The 24,148-nt window shown below is 43.4% G+C and overlaps 1 protein-coding gene across 1 annotated transcript in view; it reads right to left on the reverse strand.

Annotated features, from left to right (window-relative positions):
- Nucleotides 1-3,813: 3,813 nt before the first annotated feature.
- Nucleotides 3,814-24,148, reverse strand: part of RPS6KB2 (ribosomal protein S6 kinase B2) — a 51,283-nt gene continuing 30,948 nt past the window's right edge. The window contains exons 7-15 of the mRNA XM_030185645.1: nt 23,582-23,682; nt 19,441-19,531; nt 18,826-18,916; nt 15,847-15,954; nt 13,449-13,511; nt 10,234-10,311; nt 9,355-9,462; nt 7,778-7,890; nt 3,814-4,355 (exon numbers count right to left, since the gene is read on the reverse strand). Of these exons, the coding sequence (XP_030041505.1) occupies nt 4,199-4,355; nt 7,778-7,890; nt 9,355-9,462; nt 10,234-10,311; nt 13,449-13,511; nt 15,847-15,954; nt 18,826-18,916; nt 19,441-19,531; nt 23,582-23,682 (910 nt within the window). The 3' untranslated portion in view covers nt 3,814-4,198. The remainder of the gene's footprint in view (nt 4,356-7,777; nt 7,891-9,354; nt 9,463-10,233; nt 10,312-13,448; nt 13,512-15,846; nt 15,955-18,825; nt 18,917-19,440; nt 19,532-23,581; nt 23,683-24,148) is intronic.

A 24,148-nucleotide genomic window follows, 5' to 3' on the forward strand; every position in this document is an offset into this window, starting at 1 on the left:
CCACTTTGGAGGATCTAAATCTAAGAGTAGACACCCCTCAGCTTCAGAGAAGCCTTGGCTTACCAAGTCTCCACCCAAGAGAAACCATCTACATGAGGAAGTGTCTTGTCTACATTCAATAGTCTGTATGACCCACTGGGGTTTGTGGCTCCATTCACCATTCTATTAAGGGAGCTTTCCCAAAGTACTGATGAGTGGGGTGTTCCATTACCACCAAAAATGTGACAAGAATGGGAGAAGTGGAAAGATTCTCTTGAAGAACTGCACATCCCACCCACGTACATCCCTGCAGCATTCAGTACTGCCTCTCACAAAGAAATCTGCATCTTCTCAGATGCTTTTAAAAATGCCATAGATGCAGTGACCTACCTGAAGGCTACAGATTCAGATGGGCTACCTCATGTGGGATTCATCTTTGGCAAAAGCCAAGTTAGCACCACAACCTAATCATACCATTTCATGCTTAGAACTGTGTGGAGCAGTGCTACCACTAGAGATAGCAGAAATGATACTCAATGAAATGGACATTCAAATAGATACAGTCAAATTTTACACTGACAGTAAGGTCATGATAGGTTACATCTACAATCAAACAAGGTGATTTTATGTGTATGTCAGCAACACAGTTGAGCGTATACGAAAGTCAACATGATCAGAACAGTGGCATTATGTGCCAACTGACCAAAATCCAGCAGATTGTGCCACTAGAGCTGTGCCAGCATCTCGTCTAGTGGAAACCACATGGTTATCAGGTCCAGACTTTCTTCTAAAACCCGACAACACATCTTCAGTAATGAAGAACTCCTTTGAACTTATAGATCCTGACTCTGAAGCAGAGGTCCGTCTGTAGAGGACTATTCTTGCTACCAACACTGCACCTTCATCTCAACAAGTGGATGAAAGACCAGACATATATCACCAAAGTGCTATCAGAGATACAGAACTACAGATAATCAATGACAACTTGGCACCATCTGGGAATTTCAACAAGACTTCCCTGGAAGAGAATGAACTTCTTCAGCAGAGCCATCACTGAGCTAGTGCTCCACACCACTAGGAGATGAGGACACAGTGGACCATTGTCCACTCCAGAGACTCAAAGACTTTTTTCTCTCTTTTGTGATGTTTGTTATTTGTGTTGTCTGTCTCTCATTTCAACTCCAAGAGAAAAGTTGCCAGAGCAACTGAACTGAAGACAACCAAGAAGTTGCCAAGTTTATGATATAATAAGACTTTTGTATGCTTATAATGTTTACAGTTTTGAGAAATTAAATAGTGGTATCTACTGCTACCAGGTGGGGAGTGTTTACCCCCATATTCATGGAGGCAGGGTGTATTGTTATGAATATTTAGTGTGGGTACTGTTAGTATTCAATTGCATTATCTGTGTAATGGATAGCTTCCTCCACCCTCCTTTTTGCAGGATCCTGTGATTGACTCCTTGTAAGCTTCCCCTATTGGTTGGTAGCTCTGAACTAGGACCAGCCCTCATGCTCTGCCCCCACAGGCTGTGTGAAAGAGCCCAATATACCTAGCATGCCTCTGTGATTAGCAGCTGTTCTAGGGGCTGATTCCTCCTTAATCTACTGTAATTTCATAAAGATTTTTTTACCATCTTCCCATTTCCCATTTATTTAACCCAAGTTTCTCCCCCTTATTCCCCTTTGAGTGTTATAGCTTTTCCTCTTATCTAGGCTGAGGTTCTGGGCATCTTCTTGGCTCTGAGGTGGCTAGATGCAGACAATGTGCAGAAGGCAATAATTCTGTCCAAGCAACTGAACTGTAAAAATTGGATTTTCTTTGGTTATTATGAGTACTACAATAATGAAGGTTTGCTTTAAGAATTGAGAGTCTTCTAATTGGGGGTGGTTTAGTTGGCTGTTTAAGCTACACTATACTTTGCCTAGAACAGCACACACACTAATGTTCTAGTTTTAAAATATGCATTGATATGCATAACATATGTGTGTAAGACCTACTCCCGATTCCAGAGTGAGTGGAGGAGTGGCCTAGTAGTTAGGGTGGTGGACTTTGGTCCTGGGGAGCTGAGGAACTGAGTTCGATTCCCGGCACAGGCAGCTCCTTGTGACTCTGGGCAAGTCACTTAACCCTCCATTGCCTGCCGCATTGAGCCTGCCATGAGTGGGAAAGCGCGGGGTACAAATGTAACAAAAATAAAATAAATAAAATAATCTTAGTCCCAGGGCCATATTAACCATTAAACCAGGTGAGGCACTGATTCAGAGCACCGTTGATAAAAGGAGGCAAAATCCCAAGCAGTGGCGTAGCCACAGGTGGGCCTGGGTGGGCCAGGGTCCACCCACTTTGGACTCAAGCCCATCCAAAATTGTGACACCCTTGCTGAGGCTGGTGGGGATCTCCAAATCTTGCCAGCTGAAGATTTTCTTTCCTTGGGCATCCAGCAGTTCTTTCGAGCTGACACTGAGACCAGCCCTTCTACACATGCTCAGTTTTTGTATATGCAAAAGCACCGAGCATGTACGGCCTGCCGGCAGCAGCATCAGTTTGAGGCAAGTGCTGCCGGCTGCTTTTTGGAAGAGTGCCGGCTGCTTGAGGAGGAGGAAATCTTCAGCTGGCAGGGTTTGGGGATCTCCGCCAGCTCAAACATTTAATATTTGGGGTTTGTGGGAAGGGAGGGGTGGAGAGAGGAGCAAACTGGAGGAGGGCCGAATTCCATGCCCACCCACCTTGGGCTCAGGCCCACCCAAAATTGGCCATCTGGCTACGCTCCTGATTCCAAGCCTCTGAAGTCCAAAGGTTAAGCTTTCTCTCCCCCCTCCCCACAGATCTGGCATCTCTCTCTCTCTCTCTCAATCCAGCATTTCTTCCCTTCTCTCTCTACCCCTCAAGTCCAGCATCTCTACCCCCCTCCTCCCATGCACTTCTGTAAATATTACCTTGCTTGCAAGTAGCAGCAAAATGAACAACAGGTTGCTTTTGGCCAGCTCCTGGGTCTTCCCTCTGCTGCATCCTACCCACAGGATATTACAGCAGAGAAGACAGGTAGTGCAAGAGGGAAGACCTAGGAGCTGGCAGAAAGCAGCCTGTTGTTCATGCTGCTGCTACTGGCAAGCAGGGTAACATTTACAGGACCATGGGGGATGGAGGAGAGGAATATGATGCCGGAGCCATGGGGAGGGTTGCAGTTGAAAACAGAGAGAGAAACCGAATTGGAGGCAGAGAGAGAAGTGAGAGACTCTGGAACGAGCGGGGGGGGGGGGGGGGGGGGGGGGGGGGGAGATGCAAGAGCCATGAAGAAGAGGATGAGGGCGCCATAATCCCATGAGCTGGGCCTGCTTATTCCACATAACAGCATGTGCAGGTAGGCTCTCTGCAGATATGTGTATGTGGATACAGTCCAGTCCCTTTTTAAAAATGTCTCATTCTGCACAGAAAATGCTGTTTTATCTAAAAACTCTTATAAAATTAACCCCTATATGTTCAGCTGCCTCTCCAAGTTAAAACAAGAACCACTCACTGAATTTCTACGTTCCCTACCAGCCTGAGACTGTTTTAAAAAGCCTCAATAAAATTCCCCCTGAAAATTGAGGGCTCCCCTAAAAGCTGTCACCTTGGGAAACAGCCTGTGGGAACCAAACTGTGTGAATTAACACGCAAGTTCAGCACCAGCACAGGTTAAGCAGATCTGTCTGTCTATGTAGTGGCAGTGCCACCATATCCACACAAGGCAAGTATATTTTATAATGAATTTGCCACTCTTTGGAAGACAACTTTAGCCACCCCATGCTTTTGGGAAATCAATACTAAGGAAACAATTTTCTTTTTCTTGATTTATATTTTGGCCTCTTTCCTATAATCTCAACCACCAAAAACAAAACAAAAAACAAAACCAAATACAATAAAAATAAAGAGAGTGATCAGGCCATAAGGTAAATAAAAATAATAAAAAAAACAAAAACAAAAAAAAAAACTTACACACCAAAATCGATTCCTGCAAACATAAATTGTTATATCACTGATTGTGGTGCTTTTGTTTGGTTTAAAGACTAGCTGCATTCCAAGCCCGACTTATTTAAAATGTCCCAGTATTCTGCTACAGTGGTGGCAGAGTAATCAGAACAGCACAGTTTCAGTCCAAGTCTGTGGATCTCCTGTAATGACCTGTCTGTCTTCTCTGTATTTTTTGCCGATATGCTGGGTCTGCAGGCTCATCCTCTTATCTGCCACAGTGCCCATGCCCTCCCTTCTGCTTCTTCTTTCTTGAAGGATTTTTAATGGGGAGGGGTGCTGTCACTTCTACTGGCGCCGTCAGCTCCATGGGCTCTGCATTCACGCTGGCCTTGAAGGGCTCAAAGGGTGAAAATTTCATAGGACTGCAGAGGAAGAGAAATAACACAAACATTAGAACTGAGAGACGTCACACCAAAAGCAAGCCCTACCTTCTGTACACTCTGCAACATTTTAAATATTCCAGAGAGTTCTTAAACTAGCTGATATTTTCTGCACTAAAAAGATGTGGTATGTTGATCACATCATCATAACGCCATGGAATTAATTCCCTTTCCTTGAGGGCCAACAGCTTATTTTTCAAAAAATAAATACCTGGGTTTTTGCCTTGTCCAGTGAAAGCAGGCATTCGCTTCAAACCTTGGCGTTAACAGTGACACGTACCCTGAATATAAAAGCTTATCATTTAAAAGTTATTGCTGAATAGTTTTTTTTAGATGCTGCCTCGGAATTCTCAAGCATTCCATGACAGGGGATCACCAATCAATTCAGACTGGGGTCAGGGCCACCGAGAGGGGGGGGGACAAAATTCCTGGGGCCCGGGCCTCCAAGGGGGCCCAGCGCCGCAGTCCCACCTGCCACCGGGCGCCTTCCACCTGAACCCCCGCCAGCAGAAGTGCTGTCTTCTGTTCTGACTCCGGCGTGCGCAGCCCACACAGACGCGCTCCTCTCAGCTGATCTTCGCTGTACTCTGCAGGGCTTGTGCGTCTGACATGCAGGACGTCAGACGCACAGAAGCCCTGCAGAGTACAGCGAAGATCAGCTGAGAGGAGCACGTCTGTGTGGGCCGCGCAAGCCTGAGTCAGAAGACAGCACGTCTGCTGGCGGGGGTTTGGGTGGAAGGGGCCCAGCCCGGTGGCGGAGGTGGGTGGGACTGTGGCGCCAGGCCCCCCTCATGGGGGGCGACGACAACCTGAGGGGTGGCAGTGGGGGCGGGGCCCATGGGGTGGGGCCAGGGGCCCGGGGACAGCCTTGTCCCGGGCCCAGCCCAGTCTCTTGGCGGCCCTGACTGGGGTTGGTCAATGCATATCAGTTATGACAGTGATATTCTCTCCCAATCTGAGTGCTGAGGGTGGGTCAGGTTTTCAGGATATCCCTAACAAATATGCATAACATAATAAATGATGGCAGATAAACACCAGTATGATCCATCTTGTCTGCCCAGTAACGTGGCTACATCTGTGCCTGTTCTGTGTGCATTAAACACCTCTGTGCCCTTGGATAGGGCAATTTGACAAATTGAAGAGTAGCAAATCTGGTATATATCCCAGAGTATTGATAGAACTAAAAAATGAACTTGCAGAATACTGGTAGTAATATGTAATTTATCTTTAAAATCGAGCGTGGTACTGGAAGATTGGAGGGTGGCCAATGTAACACGGATTTTTATAAAGGGTTCAAGAGGTGATCCAGGAAATTACAGACCGGTGAGCCTGACGTTAGTGCCGGGCAAATTGGTCGAGACTATTATAAAAATAAAATTACAGAGCATATTCAAAAGCATGGCTTAATGAGACAAAGCCAACATGGATTTAGTGAAGGGAAATCTTGCTTCACCAATCTACTACATTTCTTTGAAGGGGTTAACAAACATGTGGATAAGAGTGAGCCAGTTGATATTGTGTATCTGGATTTTCAAAAGGCATTTGACAAAGTACCTCTTGAAAGACTCCAGAGGAAATTGGAGAGTCATGGGATAGGAGGTAGTGTTTTATTGTGGATTAAAAACTGGTTAAAAGATAGAAAACAGAGAGTAGGATTAAATGGACCGCTGCTTTTTAACATATTTATAAATGATCTAGATATGGGAATAACTAGTGAGGTAATTAAATTTGCTGACGACACAAAGTTATTCAAAGTTGTTAAATCGCAAGAGGATTGTGAAAAATTGCAAGAGGACTTACGAGACCAGAGACAAAATGGCAGATGACGTTTAATGTGAGTAAGTGCAAAATGATGCATGTGGGAAAGGGGAACCTGAACTATAACTACGTGATGTAAGGTTCCACATTAGGAATCAATGGCCAGGAAAGGATTCTAGGTGTAATTGTTGATGATATACTTTGAAACCCTCTGCTCAGTGTGCGGCGGTGAAAAAAGCAAATAGATATTATTAGGAAAGCAATAATGAGGATGTTATAATGCCTTTGCATCTATCACTCCTTAGTGGAACCACACCTTGAATATTGTGTACAATTCTGGTCATCGCATCTCAAAAAAAATATAGTGGAATTAGAAAAGGTACAGAGAAGGGCAACAAAAATGATAAAGGGGATGGGATGACTTCCCTATGAGGAAAGGCTGAAGTGGCTAGGGCTCATCAGCTTGGAGAAAAGAAGGCTGAGGGGAGATAAGATCGAAGTCTATAAAATAATGAGTGGAGTGGAACAGGTAGACGTGAATTGCTTGTTTACCCTTTCCAAAAATACTAGGACTAGGGGGCATGTAATGAAGCTACAAAGTAGTAATTTTAAAACAAAACCAGAGAAAATATTTCTTCACTCAACGTGTAATTAAACTATGGAATTCTTTGCCAGAGGACGTGGTAAAAGCAGTTAGCTTAGTGGGGTTTAAAAAAGGTTTGGATATCTCCCTAAAAGAAAAGTTCATAAGCCATTATTAAGATGGACTTGGGAAAATCCACTGCTTAATTCTAGGATAAGCAGAACAAAATGTATTGTATTGTTTTGGGATCTTGCCAAGTACTTGTAATCTGGATTTGCCACTGTTGGAAACAGGATACTGGGCTTGATGGACCTTTGGTCTGTCCCACTATGGCAATACTTATGTTCTTATAGAGCATGAGCCCAAGTGCAGGCAAGGCTGGGCAGTGCTGTGCAGTTCATTCAGGTGGCCGCAGGGTAACCCCAGGCAGGTGATAGGTGTTTCGTGACACTAATTAGCACATGTAAAATGTACATATGCACATTCTCTGGAGGTAATTTTCAATGGGAAATACTTTCCCCTTGAAAACTGAAGTAACTTAGGTGTCTATTTGCAACACAAGATAGGGTACATTTATAAAAGGACTGCTATTGAGCTCTTAAGGAATTTCATTGATGTATTAGGAGAATTCACAAACCAAATTCCTCATCTCAGTGACATTTACCTGGTTGACTGCTTTTAAGTTACTACATGCTTATTTATGTTCTAGAAAATAAAATCTAAGTTTAAAATAAAGTCTAGCTGACCCCAAAGTGCCTTTAGCATCACACAACTGGATGCCTCTAACAATGACACCCCCTTCCCCATGTAATCACACATGCCGCCACCCTCTCTGAGTGGAGGAGAGGAGTAGCCTAGTGGTTAGTGCAGTGGACTTTGATCCCGGGCAACTGAGTTTGATTCCCACTGCAGCTCTTTGTGACTCTGGGCAAGTCACTTAACCCTCCATTGCCCAGGTACAAATGAGTACATGTATATACTGTGCAACTGAATATAGTTGTAAAAAAAAAAAAAAAACACAGAAAGGTGGTATATCAAGTCCCATTCCCTTGTCCTCTCATACCTGACCGGTGTCCTTGGACTGCTGTTCAGGCGACGTGGGGATCGGACCTTTGGCTGGAAGGAAAACCCCTCCTTAATACTCTCCAGCACTGAAGGAGCAACATAAGTGAATCCCTGAGAAAAAGAAACAAAAGTTAAAAGCTCTCTGCAGGTGAAGAGTACTTCTAGGTAGGGCTGAAGCAAAAATATGAGAAACTGAACTGCATCTTCTTGTAAATTTAGTTTGTTGGAAGAGCAGATAATGACATGCTTTTCCCCTCTGTCACTGGCTCATTGAGATAGAGAAGCTGTTTAAGTACATTTCTTAAAGTTTCAACATACTTGTTTCACTTTTGGATCTTGCTATATATCAGGTCTATGTTATAACTTAATGTACTATTAATGTGGAAATGGTTTTAGATTGAGCAAGAATGACTAATAAGACTTGGGGTGGGAGAGGCAGTGTGAAATGGGAATCTCCAGAATTTCAATGCTGTTCAGCACCATGATCTGGACAGCTCCTGCAACCATTTTAAAGGGGTGGGGGGAGAAAGTGGTGAAATTAAATAAATAATCTTAGATACCCTCCTGCAAGCCCGAAAGCTATTGCAGTGGGGTCCATTCAGGTACAGTAGGTATTTTTCCTGTCCCTGGAGGCACTGGAGTGTTAACTGACTTGCCCAAGATAACAAGGAGCTGCAGTGGGATTCAAACCGGGCTCCACCTGATGATACATGTCACATTTTTGAAACATGCTAAAAAAACAAACATTTTTCTTAATTCCCCTAAATGCAATTTAAAGCAAACCTCAGCCAATGTTATTTGACCCACCGCTGTTAAGGTCTTCTGGTCTCTGTTCACTCATTTACAAAACTAGAGAAGAGAGGAAGTGACATTTAAAATACTTCTTTATTTTAATATTGGGCCATCATTTGCAGCTGAAGAGATTATTAAGTTCCCAATTACCCCCTAGAGCTGTGAAAGCATCAAGAAATTAGGGGCCTCTTACCAAACTGCACTAGTGATTCCCGGGATGTCAATGACGACAAATATCAGGATTTTGTTTTGGCAGGTTTTAAAAACCGGCCAAGTTAATATTCAGCACTGGCTGGTTAAGTTTATAGTGGCCAAAGACAGGACTGCTTTTTAGGCGGTCCTATTTGGCTTAATAAATATTTTCCTTTATATGAGACTTTTTGATTATGCTTTTTTTTTTTTGGTGTGGGGGGAGGAGGGGATACACCCCTCTTTTTTCTTTCACATTGGCACCCATGAAGTACACCTGTTGGGCGCCATTTTTGGTTTATTACTCTTGAATGTGTTAGAATAGGGGGAGGATTACTGTGTTTGTATATGGTTACGTCTTTGTTGGGAAATATTGTATTTTAAATTCAAAAATACCAATAAAAACGGAAAGTAAAACAAAACAAACAAAAAAGAACTGCCCCAAAGTTTTCCAAATATGACTAGTCTTAAATCAGGACAGGCCTTCTCCTTACCTAGGCAGCTCTGGAACTCTAGCAAACTAGGGCCCAAGGGAAGCAATGAACAGTGAAGGAGGCTGGAAGCGATATTTGAGGTGTACAATGCTGTACCCACCAGAAATGCTTGATTGGCACTTTCACTGATGGTGATGTCATCGGGGCTGTCCACTGGTGTCTGACGTGTAAAACGCGTGTCAAACTGGCTGACGTCCTCATCTGACTGCTGTAGGGCAGAGAGAGAAAAGTTAGGGACAAGGAAAACCAATATCACTGGAGAAATCAGAGAGCACTGGTATTATCATTGCTAAGAACAGGAAGTATTATTATAACTTGAAGGAAGGAAACAAGGAGAAGTATTATTATTTGGTGGGGAGAGAACTAGTATAAGTTTTGGAGCAAACAAAGGAATTTGATTAATTTGCTACTGAAGTGATTGGATTTATGAAAATTGGCCATTTTTGATTGAGTTCACAAAACCAACCTCTGCCCTCCATTCCCTTTTATAACTACAAAATGTAATTGATTAAATTGAGGATTCCTTATATTACAGGGTTAATGAGTGTTTTTCCACTTAGATACAATACCAGACACAGGGCACAAGGCTCATGGCCAAGTCATATGTGCAACGTTGATAGGTGAGGTTATCACTAAGCACACCCCACCTGGAGTGGGACACTGCTATTTCATGTTGACTCAGATTAATTTCTTTGCAGGCCAACCAGCACAATGATGGACATCTTACTGCTATACTAGGGCTGGGTCTTCAACATAAGGGATCTCTGTAAAACTACAGGCGATATCATCAGCAATGGGCAATACCATGCACAATGGTATTAAGCTGGAGAAGACAAGGACATAAAGCACTAGGTCAGACCAAAGGTTCATAGAGCCCAGCATCCTGCCTCTCACAGTGGCCAATCCAGGTCACCAGAGCAGTCTGGAAGTCAGTAAAGTTCTAGCAATCCTCCTTTTCAGATCTTTAACAGGAGTTTACCAGTTGAGGCTTGAAGGGGGGATCAATCTTTCTGGCCAGCAGATCATCCCAGTGAATGTGCCGAAAAAATGGCTGCTTCTAAAGAAGAGAAAAGGGAAATCGATACAGGAAATGACGGATGACAAACAGCAACAATCACACTGTCTAAAACAGAAAAGTTCACCGTTACATACAAACATACAATAACCCTGCCTGGCTGACAACACAAAACCAATACAGAATGGTAAACTGGATTGAGACTTTAACTCTACTTACTATACAGATAAGTGGAGGCCTTTGGATTTTATTTCTGTCATTACTGTACTTCATAAAATATTTAAGAAAAAGGACAGGCCCATTGGATTTCCAGAGGAAGCTCTGCATACCGGGTATTTGAAAGGACACATGTTGATGGGCAATTAGATATTTAACAGCATTGTGCACCTACTTAGAGACCCCCCCGATTACCCATTGGATTCTGGGTCAGATTTAAAACTCTATTTCATATTTTAACTGTTCCACCAACCTGTACTTCTAAAAAGGCACAGGGTGAAAGATAATCTACACAGAGTGCCAGTTGCAACCCTCAGCGAAGGCATATGGAACATTGTTAATATTTCTGAATTCAAGGTGAGGTGTAGGCAAGGCCTGGGTTTGACATTATAATGAGTCAGGACTGGACATCGAGGGAGTGAGGAGTCACTAAACTGAAGTGAGTTGAGGTCATTGTACTGTCTTTGGATTAATATGGCTAAAAAATGTCCAAAAATGACAGGGCAATGGAGGTCATTTTAGAAGATGTGTGTGGCATTTACACATATAAGGGTATGTTTACTAAGGTGTGTAAGCGTGTTAAACGCTAACGCGCCTATACATTTCTATGGGTGCATTAGCGTTTAGCACGCGTAAATGATTTACATGCGTTAAAAATGCTAATGCACCCATAGCGCACCTTAGTAAACATAGGCGATAAGACCAGGACCTTAAACATGTAAATTTTAGATAAGCAGCATGCAAGCTTTCAGAACAGGACATATTTTTGGGTGGGTTTAAATGTATATCTGATTTTTCAACAGCAATACCTGTATGTTTTACAAATTCTAGATGTCTGCATTTACCCCTGCTCTGAGGCACGTGTGTCAGCTAATTGCTCATCTAGACATGGGGTTTGCAGGCATGATTATGGGGGACTTGTGGCTCCCTGTATTCTAAAATCCAAAACGTAGAGTTTTGTAGCTCAGCTCCTACATTGCACTTCCCTTCCCTTGGACGTCTAGTTTTGTAAAATCCGGCACTTCACCCACTCAGGTTGCAAAATTACCACTTTCCCCCGATGCTATATAAGTCACCAAAAATTGCATAAGCAAATTTAGACCCAATAATTGGCTTTTTAGCAAGTAATTATTGCCCCTAGTTAGAGTTCATTGGGGGCATATGTGCCTAAAATTTACAGGCAGCTCAAAAAAGGGGGCACAGAAATGGAAGGGCCATGGTCGTTTCAGGGCGGATCAGGAGTGTGGTTTTGAGTTACGCATGTAATTATAGAATATGAGTGCTCCAATATAAATTTAGGTGTGAGCATCTTCACCATGTTTTGGTACGAATGGTGGTGCCTAAATTTACAACACACAAACAGTGGATCCAAAAAAAGAGTCCTCTCACAAGTGGTGTTTTCTTAAACAAGGTCTTTATTTCAAATCAATAAAAGCAATCCGACACGAATCGTGTTTCGGCCGTAAAGGCCTGCGTCAGGGGTCTATTGATTTCCAATACAGAAAATATTCTTGTAGATCAACTGACAAACAGTTAACTTCCTGATAACTGAAATAATCACATACAGAGTGCTACTGCACAACCTTCTCTGTCTAACTGGCAGGACAGCAAATGCTTGCATGTGTGTTTGGTGTAGGCCTGTGTCTGGGGTGGGGTGAATTACAATCTATGCACATGCTTATAAAACACACCCAAATGTGTTTCTAGTATGTACCTCCATTTACATCTGTTCCCAAGCAGATGGAAACATAAGAGGGAGAATGTTACCCATGGTTTCTGCAGGATCAATGCCAGTATCTGATAAAGATACCTAGGCACCTATGCGTCTTTATAAAATAGGCTGCAGATAGGTGAGTTTTTGACCTCTCAGTGTAGGTGACTTGTGTATTTTCAAAGCACTTAGCTCTTTGCTATAACAATTATCCTCTTTGGAACTTAAATGGCCAAAAGTTATCCATTCCCCAGACTGACATTAGTAGTTGGAAACACGTATGCATTTGGCACCCAATGCCGACAACCTGCTTTTTCTAACTGACCTCAAGATGTGCCACACTGGCTCAGAACAAAGTTCCACTTAACCCAGTGTCCTGGCTTAGATGTGACCAGTCCAGATTACAAGTACCCAGCAAAGGGGATGATGCAGGGATAACTGGAGATGCTTCAATTTAAGGTGCCTGTCCAGGGAAATGTCATTGTGGGGCCACGAACAACTCTTATTAGGGAAACCAAAAAAAAAAAAAAAAAGGATGGAGGAAGACCAATTGAGTTCCAACACAAGGGCAATCGTTTATGGAAATACGCAGTCTAATGTTTCGGCGCAAAGAAGCGCCCGCCTCAGGTATCAAACAATTCAATCCAGTGAGCAACACTGGTTAAACATTCAATAGTCCAAACAAAGATTGCAACAATTACATCATCGAAGTACTGCCAACAGAAGGGCAAAGTCACAGTGTGAACTGACAATTCATGGCCAGCAAGGACTCATTGTGTTGGAACTCAATTGGTCTTCCCAATTTTTTTTTTTTTTTGGTTTTCCTTTTGGTGCGTTCATTTGGGGGTCTTCTTTTTGTGTCTGCAACTCTTATTAGGGGACAGTACTCGGTCCTTTTTTTGTTTATTCCATGATTTAAAACATGTTGTGGTTGTTTCAGCACATGCTGTTGTAAGTTTCAAGAGAAAATAAAGTTGTTATTAAAAAAAAAATCTTACTGGGCATTATCATGTGTGTTATGCACAGGGCATGTCGGGGGAGCATTCTGGAGCAGGTACAGTGTGTGTATTTTGGTGGGGGGGGGGGGGCGGGGGGGAGAAGAGAATGAAAGTAAATAGAACACAGAAAACCTACTTGGTTAGTAATAGAGTTCTTGAACTGAAAAACGATCTGAACGCCCTCTCCAGCCTCTTGCAAGTGAAAAGTACACACATGACTCAGGCACAGAACTCGGAGAAACCGAAAACCAAACCTGTATGTCAGCTGCGTCTTCCACACCACCACCAAGTCTCTGTGCTGGATTCCTCTTCAGGAGCTAGGGAGGAAGCAAGAGGATGAAAGTGAGCTGCTCATTACAATGGTGCCCTGGAAGAGCAGATAATGACATGCTTTTCCCCTCTGTCACTGGCTCATTGAGATAGAGAAGCTGTTTAAGTACATTTCTTAACGTTTCAACATACTTGTTTCACTTTTGGATCTTGTTCCCAGATTTCTCTTTTATTCCCCTTATATTTTCACATAATTTTCTAAATAAAACCTTTACATGCCATTAAAAAATATCTTTCCAGAGTCTCCTTGCAACACCATTTCCTATATTCAGACCAATTTTTTCACTGCTTTTTTTGCTGTTAAGTCCACAGGTATTTCTTTCCCCACAGACTATGGGACTCACTTTCCAAACAGAAAAGTCTTTCTTTCTTGCAAAAACATCCAAATCACTACATATAAAAACATCTAAAAAAAACGTGTTTTGAAAATAGTTTGTCTGCAGTGCATCCAAACCACAAGGGGATGTATCAGGGGTGTGTTGGAGGTGGAATTTGGGTGTTCCTAACACTTGGGACATTTTTCTGCCATAAAGGAACAAAGCAAAAACGTCCAAAGCTAAAACCTAGACTTATTGGACTAGACCTATTTTAATAATGACTAAAATCACAAAAAGGTGCGCCAAACAATCAAAGGAGGTATTAAGGCATGACTCCCCCTACTCCTCCAGTGGTCACTGACCCTCTCCCACCCCACTAAAGATATAAAAGAAACAGTACATACCAGGGCTCTATGACAGCTTCAGATGTTATGGACCTGCCTATTAGGAGCAGCAAGCATGTCCCTGGAGTAGCCTAGTGAATCGTGCAGTGCACAGTAGAGAAGGTGATCCAGGCTCATAACCCACTTGTGGTGGGAAATGTGAGCCCTCTAGAACTCACCAAAAACCCACTGTACCCACATATAGGTGACATTTGCAGGCATAAGGGCTATTGCAGTGGTGTACAACTGGATACAATAGCTTTTTTTTTTTTTTTTGAGGACTCATTATATAATATAATAGGGTAACAGTGAGATGTATACCTGGGACCTTTTATGTGAAGTCCACTGCAGTGCCCACCTACTTTGCTGGGATGTCTGTGTGGCCAATGTACTAAGAATGTTCCCCCCCCCCCCCCCCCCCATATATCCCAATGGTTTGTTTTTGTGCTTTTTTCACAGACCTATTTTTTTTTTAATGGTCCAAAAAGATAGATGCACTGAACTTATCTAGCAAATGCCCATTTTTGGAAAAAAAATAAATAAAAGGCTTTTTCCGGTTCAAAAATAGCCATGATCACTACTGGAGTTTTGGACATTTTCCACAAAATGCCCAAAAGTTGGATTTAAACATCATATCAAAAATGCCCTTCCACGTGAACCAACTTTTGAAACGAAAAAAACCTTACACATATATATTTGCTGACATGTGCTCCTGTTTTTTCCAGATGGAAACCACCATGCAAAGATTTCATTTTCCTCCCTTGACCTGAACCCCCCTCACCCACAATTATATCTCCTCAAAATGTAGATGAAAATACGTGTGGGATTTCTATAGCACGCACACTTTTAGCTATGTCAAGGACTGGCAATTTTCAGATAGCACTTTTAACCAGGTAGATCAGGGCTTACTAGGTGAAGAGCTTTTGAAAATTGCCTCTTGTGTATTAGTATGATGTCTGCAAGGGGCTCTGATGGAGATCAAGTGACCAGTCCCTAGTTTACTTAGGCCAGTGGTTCTCAACCTGGTCCTTGGGACACATCTATAACCAGTCTTCAGGATAATCACAATGGGAGAGAGGGGGGAAGACAACAATAGCGGGCTGCTGGAACTTCCTTCTGTCCTGCTGCTACCCTGGCCTTTGGAATGGGGACGAGAGTGAGGAATAAGGGGATTCAGGCCTGCAAGGAAAACAAAGAGACTTAGGACTCTTCCAGATGTCCTGTAAGAGAGCAGTAGGCACCTGCAGAATCCTGGATGCCCCTCAATCCACCAGGCTCAAATGGGTTCCTGTTCTCCAACTGGGCCCAGGAGCTATTAGAACAGCTCAAAAACTAGCTACGTAGAATGCTTGTCTCCATCTGCAGGAGACAAAGAATACTGGAGAGCTTGTGGCTGCATGATGTTTTATATAGGACAGAGCTCATAAGTCTTTGTTCTCTGTCTCCATCTGCTGGCTGAGGGGCATAAACTGTTGGTTCTCAACTGATCTAGTGGATGATGCTTTTCTAAAATAGGCACTTTTCTGGCCATTACATATAGGAACTAATTTTATAAAAGGGTGCCTATGTCCATATGTACAGAATTCCAACCTTCTTCCTCTTCCCCTCCCCACCTCCCATACCTTTTTCAGAAGTTCCCGGGCATCAGGTGTCAGGTATGGCGGGAAGATGAGTTTCCCTTTCAAGATCCGATCTATGGTTTTCTTGCGGTTTTCTGCAGTGAACGGGGGCTGAACAGAAAGAAAAAGAAGAATGAAAACCAGAAAGAACAGCTGAAAACTGACCATCACAATTCACTAAAGAGTTCCTGCAAGACTCAGTTCCCATCCCTAACACTCGCCATCACCCCTCCCCCCATGCAAATAGCCTAACAGCCTCTATATATACACACAGAAAAAGAAATGTTGCCTTTAAAAAAATATCAAAATATTTAGACTCTTTTCTGGTTCTCATTTGTATCACAGAAGTCTTATAATTTGACTATATGCCTCTCTCCTGCACTCAGTGTATTGTAACTGCAGAGAGATCAATATTAGTCCATTTGATGTTTTCTTGCCCTTAACTTCTATTTGGGGAAAAAATACTAAAAAAACACTATTATACATATTCCCAGGTACATTTAATTTGTGAAAAATAAGGCTTTACTTGTGTCCTCCTAGCTGCCTAACCTGAGCAAGAAGCCCGTACAACTTCTGAAAATCAGATCCAGAGTAATGGGGAACCACCACTAGATGACCTGTCCAGAGGAGAGTGTTATATTTTGAGTTAGTGTTTTGTTAAAGGGATTTTTCATTATAATTTTATGTCAAAGAAGCAAAACAAACAAACAAACAAACAAACAAAACAAGCCTTTTGAACCAAGTTATTAAAACAAAATAATTCTAGGAACTCAGTGACGGCCTATGTTCTAAAAAGCTGGACTACTTTCAATCAAACTGAACCTCTTTGCCCAGCACTTCCTAAACCAGTCCTGGCAACCCCACAGGCAGTCAGGTTTGCAGGATATCCCAGTGAATATGCACGAGAGAGACATATGAGGAACTGAGTTCGATTCCCACATCAGGCACAGGCAGCTCCTTGTGACTCTGGGCAAGTCACTTAACCCTCCATTGCCCCATGTAAGCCGCATTGAGCCTGCCATGAGTGGGAAAGCGTGGGGTACAAATGTAACAAAAAAATATGGCCTCCATTTGTGCAAAAGTATGAAATGCACATTTGTTGTGGCTATCCAAAACACCTGACAACCACCACCACATGTGTACAGATAAAGAATCACCTTTTATATCTCATTTGACCTACCAATAACACTTTTCCTCTTATGTTAACTCCTTGCACTGCCTCTGTTTCTTACAATTCAAGGTCTTCAAGATGGAGATTCTCCTCAGCAGTTACAAGTGTTTCACAAGTATGTTTCTGCCTGCTTTCTCCTACTTATTTGGGTTTCCAGTTCCAGCAGTCTACTAGAGGTTATGGCACCAGGAAAACAATCACATTTTTCTTGTCCTCCCAGGACTTCACTAGCCCTCATCTCTTATATGATCCAGCCTAACCGCTGTCTTACTGGTCTTTTAAGTCACTCCTGCATTTCTCTTCCCCTTAATCCTCCCCGCTTCTCCTTTGCTCCTGAATCAAGAACAGTTTCTTCTGGTGACGACATGGCTCACTTTTGCACCCTAGTTGAAAATCTCAGCTTTCCATACTTACTTTGCTTTTGATTTATTTCTATGGCATAGTTTTAAATCTATCTAAAATCAGAGTTTCAAGATCTCTCTGAACTTCTTTTATACCTGCTGGGATTTTTTTTTTTTTTTGTCTGTGACCATTCTGGGATGGTGCTCTACAGCAGCAAACTAAAAAAAGCACAACTTGGCCTTTTTTGGTTTGTATTCTTTCTGTGTATACTGTTTTTCCCTCTCTTTTTGATCTCTGCTCTACAGCAGCAAACATTTCAGTGTCAGGGTGCAATGGAAAGCAATGTACTTTATGAAGGGTGACAGGAGGGGTTTCTCTTTCCAAACTATGGCCAACTTGAGGGAAGGAAGAATGTGTCAGAGGCACAAGCATATTAAATTATGTAAACTTAAATTTTTATACTTTATAAGATAACTAGTAAAAAAGGCCCGTTTCTGGCTGAAATGAAACAGGCGCTAGCAAGGTTTTGCGCGGAGTGTGTATGTTTGAGAGGGTGTCTGTGAGAGTGACTGTGTGAGAGTGAGAATGTGCAAGTGTGTGTGTGTGACAGAGAGTGGGTGTGAGTGTATCTGTGAGAGAGCATGTGTGTGTGAGAATGAGTGTGTGCGAGTGCATATGTGAGACAGTGAGTGTCCTTCCCTGTCCCCCCTGTCAGGTGTCAGGACTGGGGGGGACTGTGGACAGTCATGAAGGCAGCCCCTACCAAAATAATGAAAGCAAGACCATTTGTATAATAATCACTGCATTCCAGAGAACAAAATGGAGCAAGTTCCCACATGCTATCTTTTGCTTTCTGTATTCAGTGGCTGACAGGCTTGCTAGACTTACCTAAGTGGCTGCAGCTGCAATACACTAAAAAGAAAGCAAGGAAACCTATGAGACGTAGATATGGCCGTCCCCTTGGCCTCTGACGCTCCTCCCTTCTTCTATTTGACTTCCCTCTGATAGGTCCGTCATTCGGTGTGACGCTCCTCCCTTTTCCTGTTTCAGTTCCCTTTGATAGGTCAGAGCGGTGCAGCTGTGACACTCCTCCCTTCTCTGATAGGTCAGGGCGGGGCAGAGATGTAGTGTGCTTAAAAATGGTTACAGAACTTCGAACATACGAACTGTTGAAGCCTCAGAGTGTGCTTTAGAACGTTGAGGGTGCTTTTTATGTGCAGATGGGGCGTGGCCTATGGCCCAGATGGGCGTGGCTGAGACTGAGGGTGAGTAGTCCGAATAGCCTAGCCTACCAGGAGGACAGGAGTTCAGGACAGATGGAGTGAGCTTCAGAACGTCTGAGGGGGGATTTTATTTATATAGATATTGCACTGTAGGGCTTATACTATTTAAACAAGGCATATTTTGGGCTGTTCTACTTGATTTGATAACTGCATAGATGATGCCCAAGGTGAGAGAAGAAAACTTGCCGATCCTGTGAGCATGTCATACATGAGTGCTCCGAGGCTCCACCAATCCACGGCCCGGTTGTGTCCACTGCGGACTAGAATCTCCGGAGCCCTGAAAGGAAGAAACAAGAATAAAGAAAGAGAAAACAAATCCTTATGACACACACCACTCACTGTTCCCTCTAAGCTGAGCAGGAGTCCTCCACCTACAGTCCTGCCAGTGGGGGGTGCTGTTTTACTAGTTTTACTTTCATATTTTCAATACTGAGGGACAGGCAAGTTATACTGAAGCACCATCCCCCACTGGCAGCAATGCAGTGGGTGGAACAGTGACAGCACTCCTTCCACAGCCTACCAATGTCATCCATTCACCACAGCAGTTGAGCCACACTACAGTTCAAAGGGCTACAAAGGAACCTTAATGTGAGAAAGAATCTGGATAGGAGATGAAGGGGCTCTTCTAATGCAAGGGTGGGGGCCCTACTTACAGAAAAGTGTTTTGAGAAGCCCAGGATTGAAAGAATAGTGTCTCACATAACAGGACAGAGTGCATAGAAAAAGGGGGTAACTCCAGAGAAATTTTGGGTTTCTTTTGTTTTTTTTAAACACAGAATAGACGGCAGTACTATTACCTACATGTATTCTATCGTCCCGCAAAATGTATGAGTGACGGCTTCATCATGGATAGATTCCTTGCATAAGCCAAAGTCCGTCAGTTTTATGTGTCCTGAGGGAAACAAAAAGGTATAGAGATGTGTCCTCATCTTCCAAGACATAACCATGCCAGTTCCAACAAGAAAGCCCTCTATCAACATAGGAGTCTCTCATCATTTCACGTCATGCAAATAAAGGTCTACATTCACTCTCTCCCTATCCCTCCACATCTCTGACTTGCATTCAGTGGTTTCTAGATTTCCCCTTCTCTTCCTTGCAAAGCTTGTTGCTGTCTCTGTACTGAGGCTGCACTGAAGTAAAACTCTATGAGCAATCAAACAAAAAACAAAAGTCATCAAAATACCAGCTTGGACAGAAGGAGAAGAGGCTGCCAATTCCTGCTACAGATCAAGGAAACAGAAATAATTAGGTCAAGCGTCTCTAACACAGCTAGACCAAACAGACAAAGATAGGTCAAGCAAACAAGGTGAAGCTTTGTAGCAATGAATGATGGGAAAGCCAGACAGCCAAACCAGGTCATGTTATATGAAAATAGGACAATGTTTCCAATGCAAGTGCTAATAGCAGATAAGGGGATGTAGGCCCCAAATTAAGGAAGGGGGTGTGGAAAAACAGATGCCTCTCTCTGACCACAATGCTTGCACTGCATAATCTAAAAACACCCATAGATGATGCAATTTTGAAGGTATATATTGTGTTTACTTAGCATCACCTCCAGAGCAGTCCGGAACCTGTGGGTGTTGTTCCACTGACCAGTAGGTGGAGATACCACAGAACTGAACTTTCTATCTGAGCACAGTTCTATGTTTTCTGTAAGACCAACATGCAGCTGCAGTACTTCAGTATTTTTCTCTCTCCAGCAGGTAGAGGATAGATTGCTGTGCAGCTTCTGGGTAGGTGGTTTGAGGCTTGCTCCTGGTTCACTTAGCTAATTGGCTCCCAGTAGAGTGGAAGAAATTAAGTTAGGAGAGACCTCAAGTCCTTAGAGGATATATCCAGAGGAGTCTGGGTCTTTTCCCTTTCCCTGTCCTACCCTCCCTCTCTCCTTCATTCCTACTGCCAATATTAAAAAAGAATATATATAAGTAAAATTACCAGAGAGAGGATGTGGCAAACCTGTTGCTGCATGCCAACCCTTTAATAAAAGGGCCCCTAAGTGGGTATTTGCAAAACAGCACTTAGGCAGCATACTGTGTCACATATGTGCATATATGCTAATATTCTAACCATACTGATTAAGGGTCAAATCTTCTAGGCGGGGGTAACATAGTAAGTGACAGCAGATAAAGACCTGAATGGTCCATCCAGTCTGCCCAACAGTCACATTCATTATCAATTCAAGATTGAAAATCAACAATGAACATGATATTATATAATTAATTGATCATGATCATTCTTTTGTGTTTCTGGTTAGTAGACAAACAATTCACCAGAATTGTCATCGGTCAAAACCTTTATTTAGTTCAATAACTCAAATTTTTAACGAACCAGAGAAGTTAGTGAGAAGTCAGATAATACGGAAAACAATGTATAGAGTTCCTGATTTTCAAAAATTGTTTATTAAACACTATAGCACATTCTATAGCATGACTGGCGCACTAAAACATAATTACTGCACATGTGCTGGCTCTAAAACAAATATTTTTAATAGAAATAAAAATGATGATGTCACTGGGGGGGAGGGGGTGTCTGTCGGATATGCTGGATGGTCAGATTAGAAAAGGTCGGATAGTCGAGACTATGTATTTTTGCTGTTATGTTAGAATTCTGTAAAAGGAAAGAAGGTGCCTATGTTCCTTAAAAACATAAGAGATGACCTACTGGGTCAGATTATGGGTCCATCTAGCCCAATATCCTGTTTCCAACAGTGGCCAAACCAGGTCACAAGCACCTGGCCGAAGCCCAAAAGTATCAAGATGCCACGCTAATGATCCCCAGGAATAAGTAGTTTTCCCTAGGTCTACTTTAACATGGTTTATGGACTTTTTCTCCAGGAGTTTGTCTAAACCTTTTAAATTGTGTTACATTAACTGCTTTTACCACATCCTCTGGCAGTGAGTTCCAGAGTTTAACGATCTCTTCTCCTATTTGTTTTAAATGTACTACTATGTAATTTCATGGTGTGTCCCCTAGTCCCTTTACTTTTTGAAAGCGTAAACAATCAATTTTTGGCTAGACCTCTATTATATCCCCCCTCAGCCAGCTCTTCTCCAAGCTGAAGAACCCTAGTCTCTTTCGACTTTTCATATCACAGGAATCCCATTTAATCAACCATTTGTCATCCTTCTCTTACTTTATAGAATAGGCTCCTACCGGATACCCAGCTGCAGATTTACTCCCCTCCCCCCACCCCCCACCCCCCAGAAGGTAATCTTGTAACAGTGTTCCCATGGTAGGTTATGCCATCTACTTTTCTTTACTGAACAGTGGTACAAATGATATAAAATGTTCATATACTGAGGCACAACCACTTACACCCAGGGCCTGCTTACCATTGGACTAGGTGAGGCTCTGGCCCACGGCTTGGATGATTTAGTGCACCAAAATAGACAGTCTCTGACCTCACCTGGTCTACAGGCTAAGCTTTTTCTTCCCTTCCCTCTATCTTTGGTCTGGTCTCTCCCCTTCTCTCTTCTTCCCCCCTCCCACAGATCCAACATGGCTCCCTCACCTCTCTCTCACTCCCCCACAGTCCTGTAAAGCTTATGTTGGTCTCTAGCAGCGGCAAGACAGACTGCCTTCGGCCAGCCCAAAGTTTTCCCGTTTGCCACATCATGCCTCTTCTGATGCAATTTCCTGTGGGCAGGACATGGCAGAGGGAAGACCTAGAGAATGGCCAAAGGCAGCCCATTATGCTGCTTACAGGACAGCAGGGAAGTGAGAGAGGTGAGCGAGCAATGTGGGACTCTCTGGGAGGGGGAAGAGACAGCCACTCCAAGTCTTCCATTTGCCACATCCTGCCTCTTCTGATGCAATTTCCTGTGGGTAGGACATGGCAGAGGGAAGACCTAGAGACTGGCCAAAGGCAGCCCATTATGCTGCTTACAGGACAGCAGGGAAGTGAGAGAGGTGAGCGAGCAATGTGGGACTCTCTGGGAGGGGGAAGAGACAGCCACTCCAAGTCTTCCATTTGCCACATCCTGCCTCTTCTGATGCAATTTCCTGTGGGTAGGACATGGCAGAGGGAAGACCTAGAGACTGGCCAAAGGCAGCCCATTATGCTGCTTACAGGACAGCAGGGAAGTGAGAGAGGTGAGTGAGCAATGTGGGACTCTCTGGGAGGGGGAAGAGACAGCCACTCCAAGTCTTCCATTTGCCACATCCTGCCTCTTCTGATGCAATTTCCTGTGGGTAGGACATGACAGAGGGAAGACCTAGGGACTGGCCAAAGGCGGCCTGTTATGTTGCTGCTAAAAGCGAGAGAAACTTTACAGGACTGTGGGGGAGTGAGAGAGGTGAGGAGCAGTGTAGGACTCTCTGGGAGGGGGAAAGAGATGCAGGAAGTGATGCAATTTGGGGAGGGGGGATGGCATCGCCAAAGCAACTTGGCTCAGGGTGCCACTAGCCCTATAGCTGGTGTATATGCCCATGCTTTGATGTTAGAACATATATGAGTGACAGAATTCTATAATTTACATATGCACCTGTATGCTCCGCCCAAATTCCACCTTTGCGCATACCCAATGGCAACGTATACACCATTGACTCATGGCACATACCTTTCCACTAGTCACTATTCTACAAGCGGTCATGTACCCATGTAAGTGCCCACTTGTGTGATTAAAATGATTAGAATACCACTATTTATGCATCTAAAACTAGGTGGTTCATTAGAACTACCCACTAAATGGGGTTTAATGTACATTACAATGACATAACAAAAGAATAGAAAAATAAAACAAATGAAACATTTTTGGCTGCAAACACTGATCTCTTGTCCTGGGGGAGGGTGAGAGAAGCTGCCGGCCCTCTGCAGAGGCATCGCAAGGGGTAGGAATGAAGGCCACTGCTATGGGATCCAAACTTTTTGGGCCAGGCTGTGAGGAAAGGGGAAGGGACACTGAAAACTAACCCGTGCCCAGGCCCCTTGCCCTGCATGTACCTTGACTGTTGAGCATTATATTCTCAGGTTTCAGGTCTCTGTAAATGATGCCATTGGAATGAAGGTGGCCCAGGGCTAGTGTAATCTCACTCAAGTAGAAACTGCAATACACAACAATAATCATCATTTATATAGTACCAGGAATGTGCAGTGATTTACACACACAGATCAATAAAACTGTTCCTGCTTCTTGAAGCTTACAGTTTGACAGACAGATGGCCAAGAAACGCAGATGAGACACACAAGGGACTTTTAGTTTAAAACACTGGATCGGTGCTTTTTTTGTGCCGGTACGCAACAGTACGGCGTACCGGCATCTTATTTTTGCCCTGCGTTCTGGCGCCCTCTTCTCCCCCCAAGGATCCTTTTTCTTTTATTTTAAACTAGTAAAAGAGGCCCGTCTCCGCACCCACTGCACCCCCTTTCCAACCCCACGCAGGTCGTCAATACTGCCGCTCCCCCCTCGTCGTCTGGCCACCCTGCCCAAACACGATCAGCTGTTTTTTAGAAGCAAGACGGCACCGCAGGCAGCCAGCAGACCTTGGCTGTTCACTCTGAAGCCGCTCC

The sequence above is a fragment of the Microcaecilia unicolor genome, chromosome 1, assembly GCF_901765095.1.
Source record: "Microcaecilia unicolor chromosome 1, aMicUni1.1, whole genome shotgun sequence".
NCBI lineage: Eukaryota > Metazoa > Chordata > Amphibia > Gymnophiona > Siphonopidae > Microcaecilia > Microcaecilia unicolor.